At 64.6% G+C, this 15,232-nt stretch overlaps 1 protein-coding gene across 1 annotated transcript in view; it reads left to right on the forward strand.

Moving 5' to 3' along the window:
- The window catches only part of NUDCD3 (NudC domain containing 3), a 31,841-nt gene that overhangs the window by 8,336 nt on the left and 8,273 nt on the right, over window positions 1-15,232 (forward strand). The window contains exon 3 of the mRNA XM_075444615.1: window positions 11,543-11,675. Coding sequence (XP_075300730.1) covers window positions 11,543-11,675 — 133 coding nt within the window. The remainder of the gene's footprint in view (window positions 1-11,542; window positions 11,676-15,232) is intronic.

Raw genomic sequence — 15,232 nt, forward strand, 5'->3', positions numbered from 1 at the left:
GAGGAGCGGGGCTGCGGAGAGGAGGCATCGCTGCACGCTGCTGCCTTTGAAGCCGGGGTTGTTTGGCTTGGAGGTGGCGTTATCCCAAGCTTTCTTCTGTCAAGGCTTTTCCAGGAGAGCGGGCAGGGGAAGGGAGCGGAGCCCGCTGATGCTCCCGCTCAGCAGGCCCTGGCTGGGACCCAGTTAAACTGGTTTCCTCCCTGATGTCCCTGTGGGCTCTCCTGGTGAGCTCGCCGCAGAGTCCGTGCTGTTCTTCCAGCCTGACCCAGAAAGACGGAGCTGATCCTGATCCTGATCCATACTTAAGGGAGAGTCTGTCCTGGTTCCGATTCCTTTCGCGCGCACGAGCTGCGCGGAGGTGCCGCAAGGCGCCCGGGGCTGCGCGCGGGGAGTTCCCCCGGCGCGGCCGAGGCCCATCCCGAGCGGGAGCCCGCCAGACCTCCGGAGAACGGCCTGGCCTGGTGCCGCCGCGCTCCGTCTGGCCCTGTATCCCGTCTCCGACGGCGGCGGACGCGTGGGGCAGAGGAGGAGAGCAGAACGAGCGTGCGGTGATGCTTCCTCCGTGTTTTCCCCCTGCCGCCAGAGCGAGCGCTGGGTTGTCCGTGCCTCTCGGGGGATTTTTGGGTTTGTTTTCTTTTTTGTCTCTGAATTTCAGCTCTCGCGCGCCTGGGGTCTCCGCAGCAGGGTCCCGCGCAGCACTGCCGCGTGCGGCGTTTGCACCCCTCCGTGCGGGTGGGGAGGCAGCGAGCGCTTCCCCGCTTCCCTTCCCCACCCCCTGTGGGGTTTTCCCATCGCCTTCGGGTCCCCCTTCAGCTGAAGGGGCCTCGTTTGCTCGGTTGTTTCTCACGTGAGCGACCTCGTGCTGCTCTCGGTCCTACACGATCCTCCGCTGTTCCTTGTGGCGAGGGCCGTCCCCGGGCTCTGCGTGTGCGTGAGCCCACCAGGGTTCTCCACCTCCTACCCCGTTTCTTTGCTCCTGGGCTGTCCCAGGGAGGCCAAGAAACCTTCTTCCAGCCATGCAGAACCCCCCCAAGTCAAGGGGCATCACTCAAACCCTTCTCCTCCCCTCCCAGCTCTCCCCAACGCTGACAACCAGCGTCCCGGGTGGGAGCCGCAGCCCGTGCTGGCTGGGAACGTGAGCTGCGCCAGAGCCTCGTCGCTCAAAAGCCCCGCGTTGGCCGGACCTCCCTCCTCCTCCTCGGCTCGTCGCGTACCACAGCGGCTGTCTCGCTCTCGGGAGCTGCGGCGCTGGGCTTGCGGCGCTGTCGTCTTTGGTTTCTGGGAGGGAGATGTCCAGTTTATACTGGGGGAAGCGGGGAAGCTTCTTTTTCAGTCCTCCCTGCCAAGCAGAGTCTTCTTGTGGCGGAGAGAGGCCGCGGCTTCCTGCTGGGAGAATGATTTTGAGACAGAAACCTTCTCCCATAGCAGTGGAAACTCAACTGCTTGGGAAGCGTCTTTTCAAAGGGCTGAGTCGCTGGAGCTGAGCTTGAGATCCCCCAGCCTGGTGCAGCCCTCGACTGTAACGAGCCTTTTGCGGCTGACGAGGAATCGGTCGGGGCCCAACCTTGCAGCGTTCGCGGGGCGTCGGACTCCGCGGCTGCGTTGCTGAGATCAGCAGCGCAGCGCCAGCTCCCCTGCCGCGCACGGAATCGCTTAGGGCTTTGGTTGCCCTACCAAGGTACCGAGCTCCAGAACTAGGTCCCGGGACCAAAAATAACTAAATTAAAACCTATAAATTTTTTTCTCTTAACAAGCAGAAAATCCCAGGGCTGGAGGCCGAGGGACAGCGTGTGCCTGATTCTTATTTAAAAAAGCAATATCTGTTTGCTCATTTTAATAATTCGCCCAAGGAAGCGGCGTAATGTGGAAAACTACCGTGAGCGCAGGGGTCTGGCGTGGCCCCGCTGTGCCGTCGGCTGTCGGGGGAGCTTGGGCCAGGCCTTGTCCGTGGGGTGGGAGTCTGGGAGGCCCCCTTGTCCTCTGCCCCCCCAGTTGAATCCCGTTGGATTTCTTTGGCCTTCTCCTCTTTTTCCAGGGGAGCTGTAGTTGAATCCAGCCCGGTGTGGCTGCGCGTAGGTCCCTTGGAGGAGACCTCTGAAACCCAACGTTGTGTAAGCTCTGTGCGAACAATAAAGATCCCAGGGGACTCTTCCGAACAGTCGCGTGTCCTGCTGTCCTTGACCTAAATATCCCGGCAGCGGTGAGATCCAGCCCTCTGGTGACGGCGCTCCGAAGCTCTCCTGCGAGCTGGCGGGGCCATTTCAACTCGCCTAAGGTCAGTGAGTTGGCTCTGGCGAACGGCTCCGTAAATAACTCGGTAACCGAAAGCGGAGGCTGAAAGCTCCCCTGAAGAGTGGGAGCTTGGAAAAGAGCCAGCCTGGCGGGCAGAGGGACGGAGGGTCTCTCGCTGCGGCGCGGTGGGACCGGGGGGGCTCCGGCTGCGTAAAGGCGGCGTCGGGTGCGGGCGGTGCCTTGGGCACCTTGTGCAGGGGAGCCTGGGCTTGACGGCGCGGTGGGGTGCAGCGGGGAAGGTGTCCTGACGCGCTCGGTTCTTGGTCGATGGTCCCGTCCTGGCCGTGAGCGGAAGCTCTGAGGCTTCCTGAAGGCGAGGAGGCCTTGCTGTAGAGCTGACGGTGGGCACCGCAGGCTGGAGCCCGGGCTGCACGGCCTGCCAGGGGCGTGCCTGGGTTTTGGGGGCAAGGGGGAAGGTCTTGTCTTCCATTTTTCCATCTTTTTTTTGAGAGCAGGACCGCCAGCTTGGGCCCGTCTCGGTTTTGAGAAGGGCCTTGCAGCCTCGGAGGCGTGCAGTCGGGCTAGCGGGCAAGCGGGGAACCACTGCGGAACTGCTGTCCGCTCTGGGGGGCAAGGAGACCTCCCCAAAGTGGATTGGGGCTCCTCTCCCCAGCAACCCAAACACACCGGGGCTGGAAGAAGCCCTGAGGGCGGGAGGGGTCCCGGGACCCCCCTCCCGGGCCACTGCTGGGCTGGAGGCTGGAGCTGGCCGGCGGCTGGGAGCGGCTCCCGAGGCTCGCAGGCTGCGGGCGCCAGCCGAGCTGCACGGAAGGGTTCGGTGCTCAGCTTCTCGACGCTTTGCCGGAGACCCCGTTACCTGGAGTCTTCCGCACAAAGCGAGCCGGGATGGAACCCCGGGTGCCTCCGGGACCTCGGCGAAGGCACCGAGAGCCCGCAGCACGCGTTCCTCCTGCTCGGGTGAAACCGAGAGAGAGACGAAGTGCAACGGTGCTGATGTTCCGCTGCCAGAAGATGTTAAATCTGGAGGCGGGGGGGAGGCTCCTTGGCGGCTGGCTCGCCAGAAGGAGCTCAGACCCGGGATTTTCCACGCACGCCATCCCTGCGGCTTTGGAAATGCAGCTTTCCGAAGAGGTTGAACCTTGGGCTGCTCTACCTGCTGCTCGGCTGCTCCAGCACCCGCCTTGGGACCCCGAGGAGCAAAGGGCGCCTTTGACCCTCTTCAAATTCATCTTAAGAGCTGGGGCTTTTTCTTTCTGGCTGTGGTGTGAGGCTGGAGCCTTCCTGTGGCTCGAGGTGACTCGGAGTTTTCATCCGGTCGTGCTGGCAGGCAAGGCACGGGGAGCCAGGAGCTCTGGAAATCTGTGTCCCGGCGCACGCGTTGGTGCCGTCGGGCGGACGTGGCCTTCACGTAGGGACGCAGGGGGGGCTCTGCCGGCCGCCCGCTGCCTGCCCGGCTCCGCCAGCCCTCGCCCCGCTGCCTGCCCGGCTCCGCCAGCCCTCGCCCCGCTGCCTGCCCGGCTCCGCCAGCCCTCGCCCTGCTTCTCCCGCGCTGATTTCCAGCCCGGAAGGCTGGGTGCAGGTGTGGTCCCGGGTGCTGCCCCAGGAGGGAGAGGGGATTTATGATCGTGTGAAGGCCTGGAGGCTGCCGGGGCTCTGACGGGAGCAGGGGCCTGGCTGGGAGGACGGTGGCTGCTGACACGGCGCTAGTCCCCAGCTGAGCATACTGCGGCGGTTCTGGGGGGACGGACTGCGAATGCTCCTCTCCTCTTCCTCTACATCGTCCTCCCCGCTCGCTGGGAAGCCCGGCGAGATGCTTTGAGCCGAGCGATGCCGGTCGTGAGCTACGGGAAGATCTGGACGAGGCTGAGACGACGGGGCTGGGGCTTGCAGGAGGCAGAGCCCATCTTCCACCGCGCCTCGGGTCCTGCCGGCGCCGGGAGCTGCGGCAGAGGCGTCTGGCTCGGAGAAACCCACCCCGGGGAAGGCATTTCCAGCGAGGCAGACGGGAAAGCCCCTGGCTCCGGCCCCGCTGCGGTGCGGGGTGTCTTGCGTGTCGGCAGCAGCTTCTCCTCCTGAATTTGCCGGTACCTCCTCGAGTCATCGCAGTGCCGGGGACGCGGGATTAATTATGCTGATGGATGCCACTCGCTCTAGGCTGCTGTCACAGAGCGACAGCCTTGATCTGGGCGTCTGAGCGTTGCAGTAAATGCTGGCTGGATTGACGGCGTGCGGTGCGTCTCCCTGGAAGGCCTCGCTCGCTGCGTGCTGATTTGGGTTAGGCACGCGGACACGGTGTGCCTGATTTTTCTCTTCTACTTGCTCAGAACTTCATTATTACTTCATGAGATCTTTCCATTCTTGGCAACCTCTCGAGCTTGAAGAAGGTTTCGTGCGTCGCACGGGGCCTCTGCCGGTGGCTGTAATACGGAGCTGGGGTGGTTTCCTCTGCTGTCTGCTGGCAGGGTGACTCCACACAGCGCCGTTCCCCTCGGCTTTCCCCACTCTGACCGGAGGGAGGTCTGGCGGAGGGGGGACGCTGGGCTTTGCGGAGCTTGCGGGACGCGATGGGACGTGGTGGTGACGGCGAGCGCAGGTGGGGTGGGATGGTTGTAAACACCTCCTTCAGGAGAGCTCTGCGGAAGGGAGCGGGGCCGGGGCTCCGTTTCTGCGTGCACCGGGTTGGTTGTCTCGCAGCACCAGCCCCGCTTTCCCCACCCCATCATCATCCTCTTCGGCCTCGGCCAGTCCCGCTCAGCCAGCTTCAGCGGTGGAGCTGGTTGCTCTTCTCCGCCCGCCTCCACATCTGCATCACTTAACTGGCTTGACACGTTTTCCTTAAAGCTGCCTAAATAATTCACCTTGGTGAAGAGCGAGCCGCAGCGCCGGCCCCGGAGGAAGCTTTCTGTGAGTGCCCAGTGACCGGCGGGTGTCTGCTGTACTGGTGCCAGTGCCGGCAGGGTGCAGACCCCCGCCCTGAGCTCAGCAATCCGCTCGGCCGAAGAACCGGCACCGGCTGAGGCGGGTCCCCGGTCCTGGCAGCTGCAGAACCCCGGTGTCCGGCACTGCCGTCGGCCCCGCATCCCCAGAGGGCAGGGACCCCGCGTCGGGCAGCCGGGATGCTGCAGGCTGAGAGGATCGGCTTCCTTAAGTAGTTTGGAAAATCCTAGGGAGTTTTTTTTGTCTTTTCTTCATTTTACGGAGGAAAAAAATCCATTGGGATTAGGCCCGTGTTAACGCCTTCGCATGATGCTTGCCCACCTCTGCTCCCCGCTCAGCCCGCAGCTCCTGTGCTGCCGTACCTGTGCCTCTACTTTTGCGTTCTTACACCAAAAATCCTCGGTCAAGAGGAACTCCGTGAGCTGCCCTACTTCTTCTCGTAGAAAACATCAAACCGAACCCTTCGGCGTCTGGTTCCCGCTCTTGGGTGGTGTCCGGCGCTGCTTTTACAGAGCTGGCGCTGGAGCCGTGGCGCTCGGAGGACGGCAGCGTGTTCGGCCGGGTGTCCGCAGAGGAGAGGATTGCTCCGTCGCCGTTTCCGCCGCGCTCGGCTCGTCGTGCTTCCCCAGCCCACGGAGCTGGAAATCCCGCAATAAGAAATGCCCAGAAATCTGTATACGGGGCCTCGACCCTCGGGCATCCAGCTCTGCCTCGGCCAGCCGTGATGGAGGGCACCTCGCAGTGACACCGCCGCCTCCCAGCGTGTCCCCGTCCCCGCCGCCGCGGGTCTGACCCCGCGCGAGGGCAGCGTCTCGGTCCCGGTGACAACGTGGCCGTGCGGTGCGGCTCCTAGGAGCGGAAAACAGATCGGCTGCTTCTCGACGGTGCATTGTTAAAGGTTTCACCTCCCCCGAAGTGACACATTGCGAGCAGAAATAGAACAAGACAGAACACACAGAGCCACCCACACCATCCCCGCCACCCGGCAGCCAAGCGCACGCGGTGCCAAAGCCTTGGCTTTAAAAGCTGAGGCTTTTTCGCCCTCCCTCTCCCCGGCCCTGCCACCACCTGCCCCAGCCCGGCGGGCGGTTCGGCGTCGCGGCGAGCTGACCGTCGCACCGTGGCCGCCGTGCTGTCACCGGGCTGCTGGGAGGACCCAACCCGCACCGCGCTCTGGATGCGGCCTCGGTCTTCGCCTGGTGGCTCTGGGGACGGGGACGTCTCCTGGTGATGGTGGTGCTGGAGGTTCTCTCGCCCGCTGCACCGTGGTGCTGTTGATGTGACGCGAGGGGCAGGTTTGGCTGGGAGAGGCACCGCTGGCATGGCTCGGCACGGCTCGGCCCAGCTCACCGGGAGCTGCGGCCGTCGCCACGGACGGCGAGGGAAGCTGCCTCCCAGCCGGGGAGCTGGCTCCAATTTCTCGAGTGCCGCCGGCGTGAAGGGTGGCGTGTGCTAAGCACAGTTGGACCGGGCAAGGATCTGGCTGGAAAACCTCCAGGAGAGGAAGAATTGCTCCAGGAGATGGTAGAGCTGTCAGCCATTTGTCAGAGGCGCCTAACGAGGCTGAGGCCTGCTTTTGTCGCCCCAAATCCTCATTTGCTCAAGAGCAGGCAGTTAAACGTGGAGGGGCATTCACCAGGGCCCTCGTGATCCAGTTTTGGGGCACAAAGACACCCCATTCGTTTCACGTCGGAGGATTTTGAACGTCTGGAGCAGAGATCAGCGGCGGTGACGTGCAGGAAGGGCTGGAGGAGTTCGGGCGGGCTGTTCGGGAAAAGAGAGGAGCGGAGAAGCGCCGGCGCCGGGTCTCCACGCCCCTGGGACGAGCAGCCATGGCTCGAGGAATGCCATGGGGAGGAACAGCCCCAGGCACCAGTACAGGCTGGGGTGACCTGCTGGGGAGCAGCTCTGCGGAGAGGGACTGGGAGTGCTGGGGGACGACAGGGTGACCATGAGCCAGCAGCGTGCCCTGGGTGCCAAGAAGGCCGATGGGATCCTGGGGTGCATCAAGAGGAGTGTGGGCAGCAGGGCGAGGGAGGTTCTCCTCCCCCTCTGCTCTGCCCTGGGGAGGCCCCATCTGCAGTGCTGGGTCCAGTGCTGGGCTCCCCAGTTCCAGAAAGATGAGGAGCTACTGGAGAGAGTCCAGCACAGGGCTGCGAGGATGAGGAGGGGACTGGAGCATCTCTGCTACGAGGAGAGGCTGAGGGAGCTGGGCTTGTTCAGCCTGGAGAAGAGAAGGCTGAGAGGGGACCTTAGAAATGCCTCTAAATATCTGCAGGGTGGGGGTCAGGAGGACGGGGCCAGACTTTCCAGTGGTGCCCAGCGACAGGACAAGGGGCAACGGGCACAAACTGGAGCAGAGGAAGCTCCAGCTGAACCCGAGGAAGAACTTCTTCCCTCTGAGGGTGCCGGAGCCCTGGCCCAGGCTGCCCAGGGAGGCTGTGGAGTCTCCTTCTCTGGAGATATTCCAGCCCCGCCTGGCCGCGGTGCTGTGCAGCCTGCTCTGGGTGACCCTGCTTGGGCAGGGGGCTGGGCTGGGGGACCCCCAGAGGGCCCTGCCAACCCCGACCATGCTGGGATTCTGTGATTCTGTGAGCGGGGTTTCGGCACGAGGGGAAGCTTCTCCCCGCTGCAGTCGGCGGAGCGCGCGGATGGTTCGGCTGGGGGACGTGTGGGGACGGGGCAGCGGGGCAGAGCACGTCCCCGGCGGGCTGCGCGGGGAGGCTGGGAGGGCTGTGATCCATCCCTCCGTCACCCGGCGCGCTGCTCCAGTTACAACACGGAGGGAGCGAGGACGGAGCCGTCCCCCGGGGAGCGGCCGGCGCTGGGGGGAGAGCTGCTTTCGCGTGTTCAGCAGCGGTGCCGGGCAGGGAGGCTCAACGGAGCCGTTGCAGAGTGAGTCCTGCCTCAGTTTCCCTGTGGAAGTAACCCAGTTACCACCGACTCCTCCCAGGGCTGCTGCGAAGCCGCTCGTGCCCTCACAGGACAACGAAATCGCGCTCGGCGAGCTCTTGGGAGGGCTGAAACCTCCAGAATCACAGAATCACAGAATAGTAGGGGTTGGAAGGGCCCTCTGTGGGTCACCCAGCCCAACCCTCCTGCTGAAGCAGGGTCACCTACAGCAGGCTGTAGAGGACCTTGTCCAGGTGGGTCTTGAATATCTCCAGAGAAGGAGACTCCACAGCCTCCCTGGGCAGCCTGGGCCAGGGCTCCGTCACCCTCAGAGGGAAGAAGTTCTTCCTCGGGTTCAGCTGGAGCTTCCTCTGCTCCAGTTTGTGCCCGTTGCCCCTTGTCCTGTCACTGTCCGGGACGTGGCTGGCCAGGGTCTGCTCAGCCCCGAGGAAGAGACGCAGCAAGGACGGAGCTGGGGGGCTTTGTGGCAGCGAGCGGCTGCCCCGGGGTCGTGTTTATCCGTGCGGTGGCTCCGAGGAATTGGCACCGGGTGTCCGAGCCCCGCTCGCCTTGGCGCTGCCGCGTTCTCTCCCTGCTCTGCGTCTGCCCTAGGAAGGCTTGGCCCGGGCACGGGCTCGCTGCCTCCCCCTTCGCCCTTCGAGCTTTGCCCAGGGAAAGCTGGGCCGGGGGAACAGCCTGGCACGAAATAGCCATTTGCTGTTTTTTCTCTGGTTCCTTGCTCGCTCTCGGGGAGCGGACGGCGTTGGGATGCCTTCCCTCCGGTGTCTCGCGGGCGAGGAGCGTGGGCAGCTCTGCCCCGCAGCTCGGGCCCGTGCTGATTAGAAGCAAACAGGAGGAAAAAACTCAGAGCTGGTTTGAAGCAAACGCTCTGTTAGGAGGAAAAATCCCGGCGGGTTTTAAACCCTACTCAGGTCCGTGCTCCAGGACGGTGGTGCCCCGAGAGCAGGGCTGGGCCGGCTCTGGGTGAGGAGCTGGGGACGAAGGGGACGATGCTCGGGGCCGCGCCGCCCCGTTCCAACCCCTTTGCGTCCCGCGGGGTGGGAGCGGGCCCCCGGTCGCCCGCGCCGTTGGGCGCCTCGCCCTCCGGCCCGTTTGACTCCTGCAATCCGGGGGCGGTTGGTTGGGAATCCGACAGCCGGAGGCAACCCGCGCCGGTTCGGTGCTGCCATGCCAACCCCGTTGCCATGGCAATGGGCACCCAACGGGCGACCGCCAGCCAAGGCCGAGATGCCCGAAAAACAGTGATGCGATGTCCCCCAAAAATCACCGGCCTCGCGCTGGGGGCCCGCGGCTGCTGCCGGTTCCCGGTGCTGCCTGGAGAACCGGATCCAAGCCACCCCGGGGCGCGGGGGGGGCTGTGACAGGGCGGCAAAACCCCGTGAAACCGTCCAGGAAAAAAGAAAAAGCCGGGGGGAGCGTACACCCAGCCCCGCCGACGGCACCCTCGGACCGTCTTAGAGCCTAATTTAATTAAAATCGATGGATCTTACATAATCCTCCGGGCGCCGCGCTGCTGGAAGCCTCCCCCGCCCGGTGCTGGCGACGGCTGCTGGGTGTGGGGGTGTCGGGGAGGCAGCGGGGCGCGGGGGGACGCGGTGCCCGGGGCCGGCTGCCCCCCAGGGCCCCTCGCTGCCGGCCCGCCCTGCACGTAACCCGCTGCAGCCCCGTGTTTATACGGCGGCAGATTGAGGACTAGGTGCGTATCAAAACATTTTAAAATAACTCTGCCTTTTGTCAGCACCGCCGCTATCTTTAGAAAAGATTTTATTTGATTTGAAAGCCCTCTCCGGGAGGCTGCGCGGGAGCGGGTCCTCAGCCCGCCTGCGGTTCAGAGGGACGCGGCTGCGATGGAGATTTCCCTGGCTGGAAACGCTGTATTAATTATTGCTTATTGATCCGGTAAATCCCAACGCTGCCCTCGCAGCCGCCTCCTCATCCTGCTCCGGAGATTTCCACGGCTGGGAGCGGCTGTGTTTTGCTCAAAGCGTTGCTCGTGACCCACTCGTCCGGTTGCCCCAGCACCGCGCCGGGCTGGCTCCTCGGGCGTCCTGCTCCCCGGCTCCGTCGCCTCGGGGTCGCGGCCGCTGGCGGCGTTCCCAAACACGCTAAAATCAGGAGGAGAACAACCCCACTCTGTTTTCTCACGATGAACCCAGGTCACAGCGGTGGGCCACCACCCCTGCAGCCCCGGCAGCGGCTCGGCAGACAGCACCCACTGTCCGGCACGTGCCAGTGTCCCCTGGGCGCGGTGGACGCAGCAGGGAGGTGGAGGGGAAGAGGAACCTGGGGAACCCGGGGAGGAACAACCCCAGGCACCAGTACAGGCTGGGGTGACCTGCTGGGAGCAGCTCTGCAGAGAGGGACTGGGAGTGCTGGGGGACGACAGGGTGACCATGAGCCAGCAGCGTGCCCTGGGTGCCAAGAAGGCCAACGGGATCCTGGGGTGCATCCAGAGGAGTGTGGGCAGCAGGGCGAGGGAGGTTCTCCTCCCCCTCTGCTCTGCCCTGGGGAGGCCCCATCTGCAGTGCTGGGTCCAGTGCTGGGCTCCCCAGTTCAAGAAAGATGAGGAGCTACTGGAGAGAGTCCAGCGCAGGGCTGCGAGGATGAGGAGGGGACTGGAGCATCTCTGCTACGAGGAGAGGCTGAGGGAGCTGGGCTTGTTCAGCCTGGAGAAGAGAAGGCTGAGAGGGGACCTTCGAAATGCCTCTAAATATCTGCAGGGTGGGGGTCAGGAGGATGGGGCCAGACTCTTTCCAGTGGTGCCCAGCGACAGGACAAGGGGCAACGGGCACAAACTGAAGCAGAGGAAGCTCCAGCTGAAGATGAGGAAGAACTTCTTCCCTCTGAGGGTGACGGAGCCCTGGCCCAGGCTGCCCAGGGAGGCTGTGGAGTCTCCTTCTCTGGAGATATTCCAGCCCCGCCTGGCCGCGGTGCTGTGCAGCCTGCTCTGGGTGACCCTGCTTGGGCAGGGGTTGGGCTGGGGGACCCCCAGAGGGCCCTGCCAACCCCGACCATGCTGTGATTCTGTGAAGAAGAGCTCTGCCCTCGAGCCGGGTTAGCCAGGAAGGTGCCCCGGGCCAGCTGGGGACCAGCTCTGCGCCTTTTGGGGGGCCGAGTCGTCGTGTGTCTCGCCAGTCGTCCCGTCAGCAGCCTGACCTGCGGTGCGGCACAGCAAGGAGAGGGGTCTGCCAGTCTCCTGCCGCGGGCAGGGTGGCCGGGGTCCCGCTGCGTCCTGGGGCTGCCGACCTGAACCCGCTCCCTGCCAGCAGCGGGGGAGAGACTGGGCACCAGCCTGAAGCGTTAGGGATGCTCGCAGGATGGCCGGGCAGCGGCTCTGCCCTCCCTTTCTGCTTCATGTACGCTGCTCTCAGCTTTCCTGCTCTCTCCGGGCTCTGATCTGTCCCACACTTAGCATGTCGCCCCTTTCTTCCCCCCCCAGGAGACAGGAGCAGTTCCAGACAAACCCCGACAGCTACAACGGAGCTGTGCGAGAGAATTACGCCTGGTCCCAAGACTACAGCGACCTGGAGATTAAAGTGCCTGTGCCCCAGCACATTGTAAAAGGCAAACAGGTAAAGTGGTGTTAATGGGGCGTCTTTCGGCACTTCCCTGGGGGTGCCCGAGCGGGAAGGCTCCTTGTCCTTCAGACTCAAGCGGTCGTGGGTTTTTCTGCGGTGCTGGGCGCGTGGCTGGGCTGCAGCGTCCCGTTGCTCCGGCCCCAGCGGGATTCCCTGGCACCGCACGGCACTTCCTGCGCTGCTTCTCTCCGCTCCCACTGCCTGCAGGCTCGCACGCAGGTTTCCGAGCCTGGCCGGGGATGGATGCTCCCTCCCCGGTTGCTCCCCCTGCCTCGGTCTCCTGCCTCTCGTTCGCAAGCGGGAGCTGCTGGAACGGCTCCTCCAGCGCTCAGGAACTGGGGCAGGCCCAGCCCTGTGAGACCTGACCTGCTCCGGGTGGAAGGGAGCTGGGGCTGGGGCGCGGGCCGGGTGGCCGGACCCCCTCCCTGGCTGCCTGCGCGGGCAGGGACGGCTCAGGTCCCTGCTGGGCTCCGGCGGGAGCGTCCCTTCGCTGCGAGCAGCCACGGGGTTTTTCCTTCGCCGTTTCTGTTCCCTCCCGGCGAGGGCCGCGAGAGGAGCGTGCCCGCGGCTGGCGCTGCTCGGACCCAGAAACCTGAACTCTCCTGTCTTCCCCGAGTGCTGCCCTCCCCACGGCTGAGCCTGTATTTTTCCATTTGGGAAGTCCGCGCTCCCCCCACCTCCTCTTCTCCTCTGCTTCCAGGGCGGCTGGAATGAGCGCGCCTGGGCTTGTGCACCGGCTCCAGCCTACACAGCTCCTGAGGATGCCAGGAGAGCGTAACTGGCAGCAGCAACCTGCACCGGAGGGCTGAGGGAGCCAGCAGGGGAGCAGGAGAAGCATCTCTCCTGGTGGCTCTCGAAAACAAACCCAGGCTGTTTCTTGGAAGGATTCGGGGGCATCCAGAGGGATGTTCCGTCCCTCTGCATCGTGTTGCGGTCGCGATGCTGCTCCCTGCCCAGGGAAATGCCCCTCGTGCCAGGGGAGCCGTGGCCTCGCCAAAAAAACCCAATAGCATCAGGCGTTGTCTGCCCCGTCCTTTGGCACCCCGAGGCCTTGCGGGTGCTCGGGGGAGCTGGGACGGGACCCTCCCTCGGCTGGAGGCTGTGCTGTCGCTGAGGCAGAGGGATTATCGGGGCAGCTCCGTCCCCGGCGGCTGCCTGCGCTGCCGTCTCGGCGCAGTCGGCTGTGCAGAGGTCGGGCTGTCCCTCGTCCTTGCGAGGTGTCCCCTGGTCCCTCTCGGGCCTCCCCTCGGCAGCCAGCTCGTCATTTCGAAAGCGATTCTGGAAATCCCTTGCAGCCTCGGGGGGCTGGCAGCGGGTAGGCCGGGTGGCGGGCCGAAGCGGGATGGTTCGGAGCCGCGCGGAAGCTCGATGGACTTTGGGCGTGTTGGCCATGGGCTCCTGCGGAAGAGGAGCGCTCCCCAGCATTCGCCGCACAGCTTCATCTTTCTAAAAAATGGCCAGGTTTTTGGTTTCTGCCTGCGAGGCGAGATTAAAAATCTCCCCCGTTTGGTCGGAGGATGAGGAGGGGACTGGAGCATCTCCCCTACGAGGAGAGGCTGAGGGAGCTGGGCTTGTTCAGCCTGGAGAAGAGAAGGCTGCGAGGGGACCTTAGAAATGCCTACAAATATCTGCAGGGTGGGGGTCAGGAGGATGGGGCCAAGCTCTTTTCAGTGGTGCCCAGCGACAGGACAGGGGGCAACGGGCACAGACTGGAGCAGAGGAAGCTCCAGCTGAACCCGAGGAAGAACTTCTTCCCTCTGAGGGTGACGGAGCCCTGGCCCAGGCTGCCCAGGGAGGCTGTGGAGTCTCCTTCTCTGGAGATATTCCAGCCCCGCCTGGCCGCGGTGCTGTGCCCCCTGCTCTGGGTGACCCTGCTTGGGCAGGGGGTTGGGCTGGGGGACCCCCAGAGGGCCCTGCCAACCCCTGCTATTCTGTGATTCTGTGATTCTGTGGTCCCTGGGCTCAGAGCGCGCCCAGCTCTAATACAGCTCCAAATCTTCCCTACGACACTTTTTTGGATCCGGGCTGTTGCTATGGCACGTTTTCGCTCGGGCGAGCTGAAGGTTTCCTTGTATGGAGCTCCAAAAAAGTGTCCGCGGAGCAGGAACGGGCGACGGGGTAGGTGGGAGCATCTTCCCCTGCGGTCTCCACCTCTCTGATCGACTTAGAGGCGCAGCAGGGGCCCGCGGATCCGAGCGCTTCCCCAGCACTTAAATAGAGATAATGACAGCAAGGCTCTCTGTTGGCCTGGCTCGGAGGAGACGAGCTAGATTCCTTCCTAGGTTTGTGTTTGCTCGTTTGAGTCGCGTGGGCGGGCGTGGGCGTCTGAGCGTGCACAGAAATTACCGTGGCGGAGAGGCACCGCGGAGAGCCGAGATCTGGGTTTCCAGGCGAGCGCCGGGAGAAGCTCGGGCGTTTCGGGGGGCAGAGGCGCTGGCGGGGAGCGAGCGGTGGGGACGAAGCAGCCTCGGCGCGCCCGGGGTGCCGGGACAGCGTGTTTCCCGCGGGATCGCCCTCGGCTTTCCCCCCGCCATTCCTGGGGTCAGGTACGGGCTGTCCGTGCCCGGTTCTGGCAAACCCCGGTTTTAGCGGCCGAGCGCAGCGCGGCGGGACGGTGCGGGGTCGGAGGGAGCCCGGCCACCGTCCCCGACAGAGCGGGGATGCCGAGCGGAGGCGATTTTGCCACCGAGGCACCCAAGAAGGAGCTGCTGCCCACGTGCACCAACCCCTGCGTTCGCCGGGCACCACCAAACACGCATGGGAGTCTGCTCGGCCATTTCCCTCCACACGAGGGGGGTCCGGGCTCTGCGGCGGTGCGTGCTGTGCTCCCGTCCCCTGTCACCGCTGCCGGGGGCTGGCATGCCGAGAGGGGCCTTTCTGCTGGCTGCGGGCAGGAGCGGGTGTTGGCGATTCCTCCTTGTGAAGTGGCTGGGTTAAGGCTGCCCAGTTTGGATCTCTTGGTCCATTTGGGTTTCTCCGCTCCCTCTCCTGACACCCCGCCTGCTGCAGAGCCACCCCAAAGATGTCCCTCAGCCCCACCAGCTGTCCTGTGCAGCCACCTTGGAGTAAAACCCCCCTCACATTTGATCGCTTCCATCCCCGTGGATCCCACAGCCGCGATGCTGCGCCTGTGCCTTCCATATCTCCAGCCTCCCTGGCCCTCCACGCCCCAAAGAAGCCCCCCCAGAAGGCGACTTGTGGGTCACCTTGCTTTTTTCCCCTTGACCCTTCCTGAGAGCCCGGCGTCAGCAACCCCATCTGTGTGCCCGGGGACCGGGGCAGTCGGTGGTGGTGGAGAGCAGAGCCTCATCCCCCGCACCTCGTCCCTGCCGCGAGGCCTCGGCCCGGGGCTGGAGGAAGCAGCTCCGTCCCGCAGCCTCTCCGCAGACGTTTCCCGTCCAGGAGGAGCTGCTTTCGCAGCCCCGTGCCGGGTGGAAGTCGGACTCCGCTCCCGGCTGGCAGAGCCGGAGCTCGCATCCCTTCCCTGGTGCTGCTCCCAGCTGCCGGCATTGGAGCTCAGTCCCGGTGCCACCCTGCGCTGCGCGTGCTGG

Source organism: Opisthocomus hoazin, chromosome 28 (assembly GCF_030867145.1).
Source record: "Opisthocomus hoazin isolate bOpiHoa1 chromosome 28, bOpiHoa1.hap1, whole genome shotgun sequence".
Taxonomy (NCBI): domain Eukaryota; kingdom Metazoa; phylum Chordata; class Aves; order Opisthocomiformes; family Opisthocomidae; genus Opisthocomus; species Opisthocomus hoazin.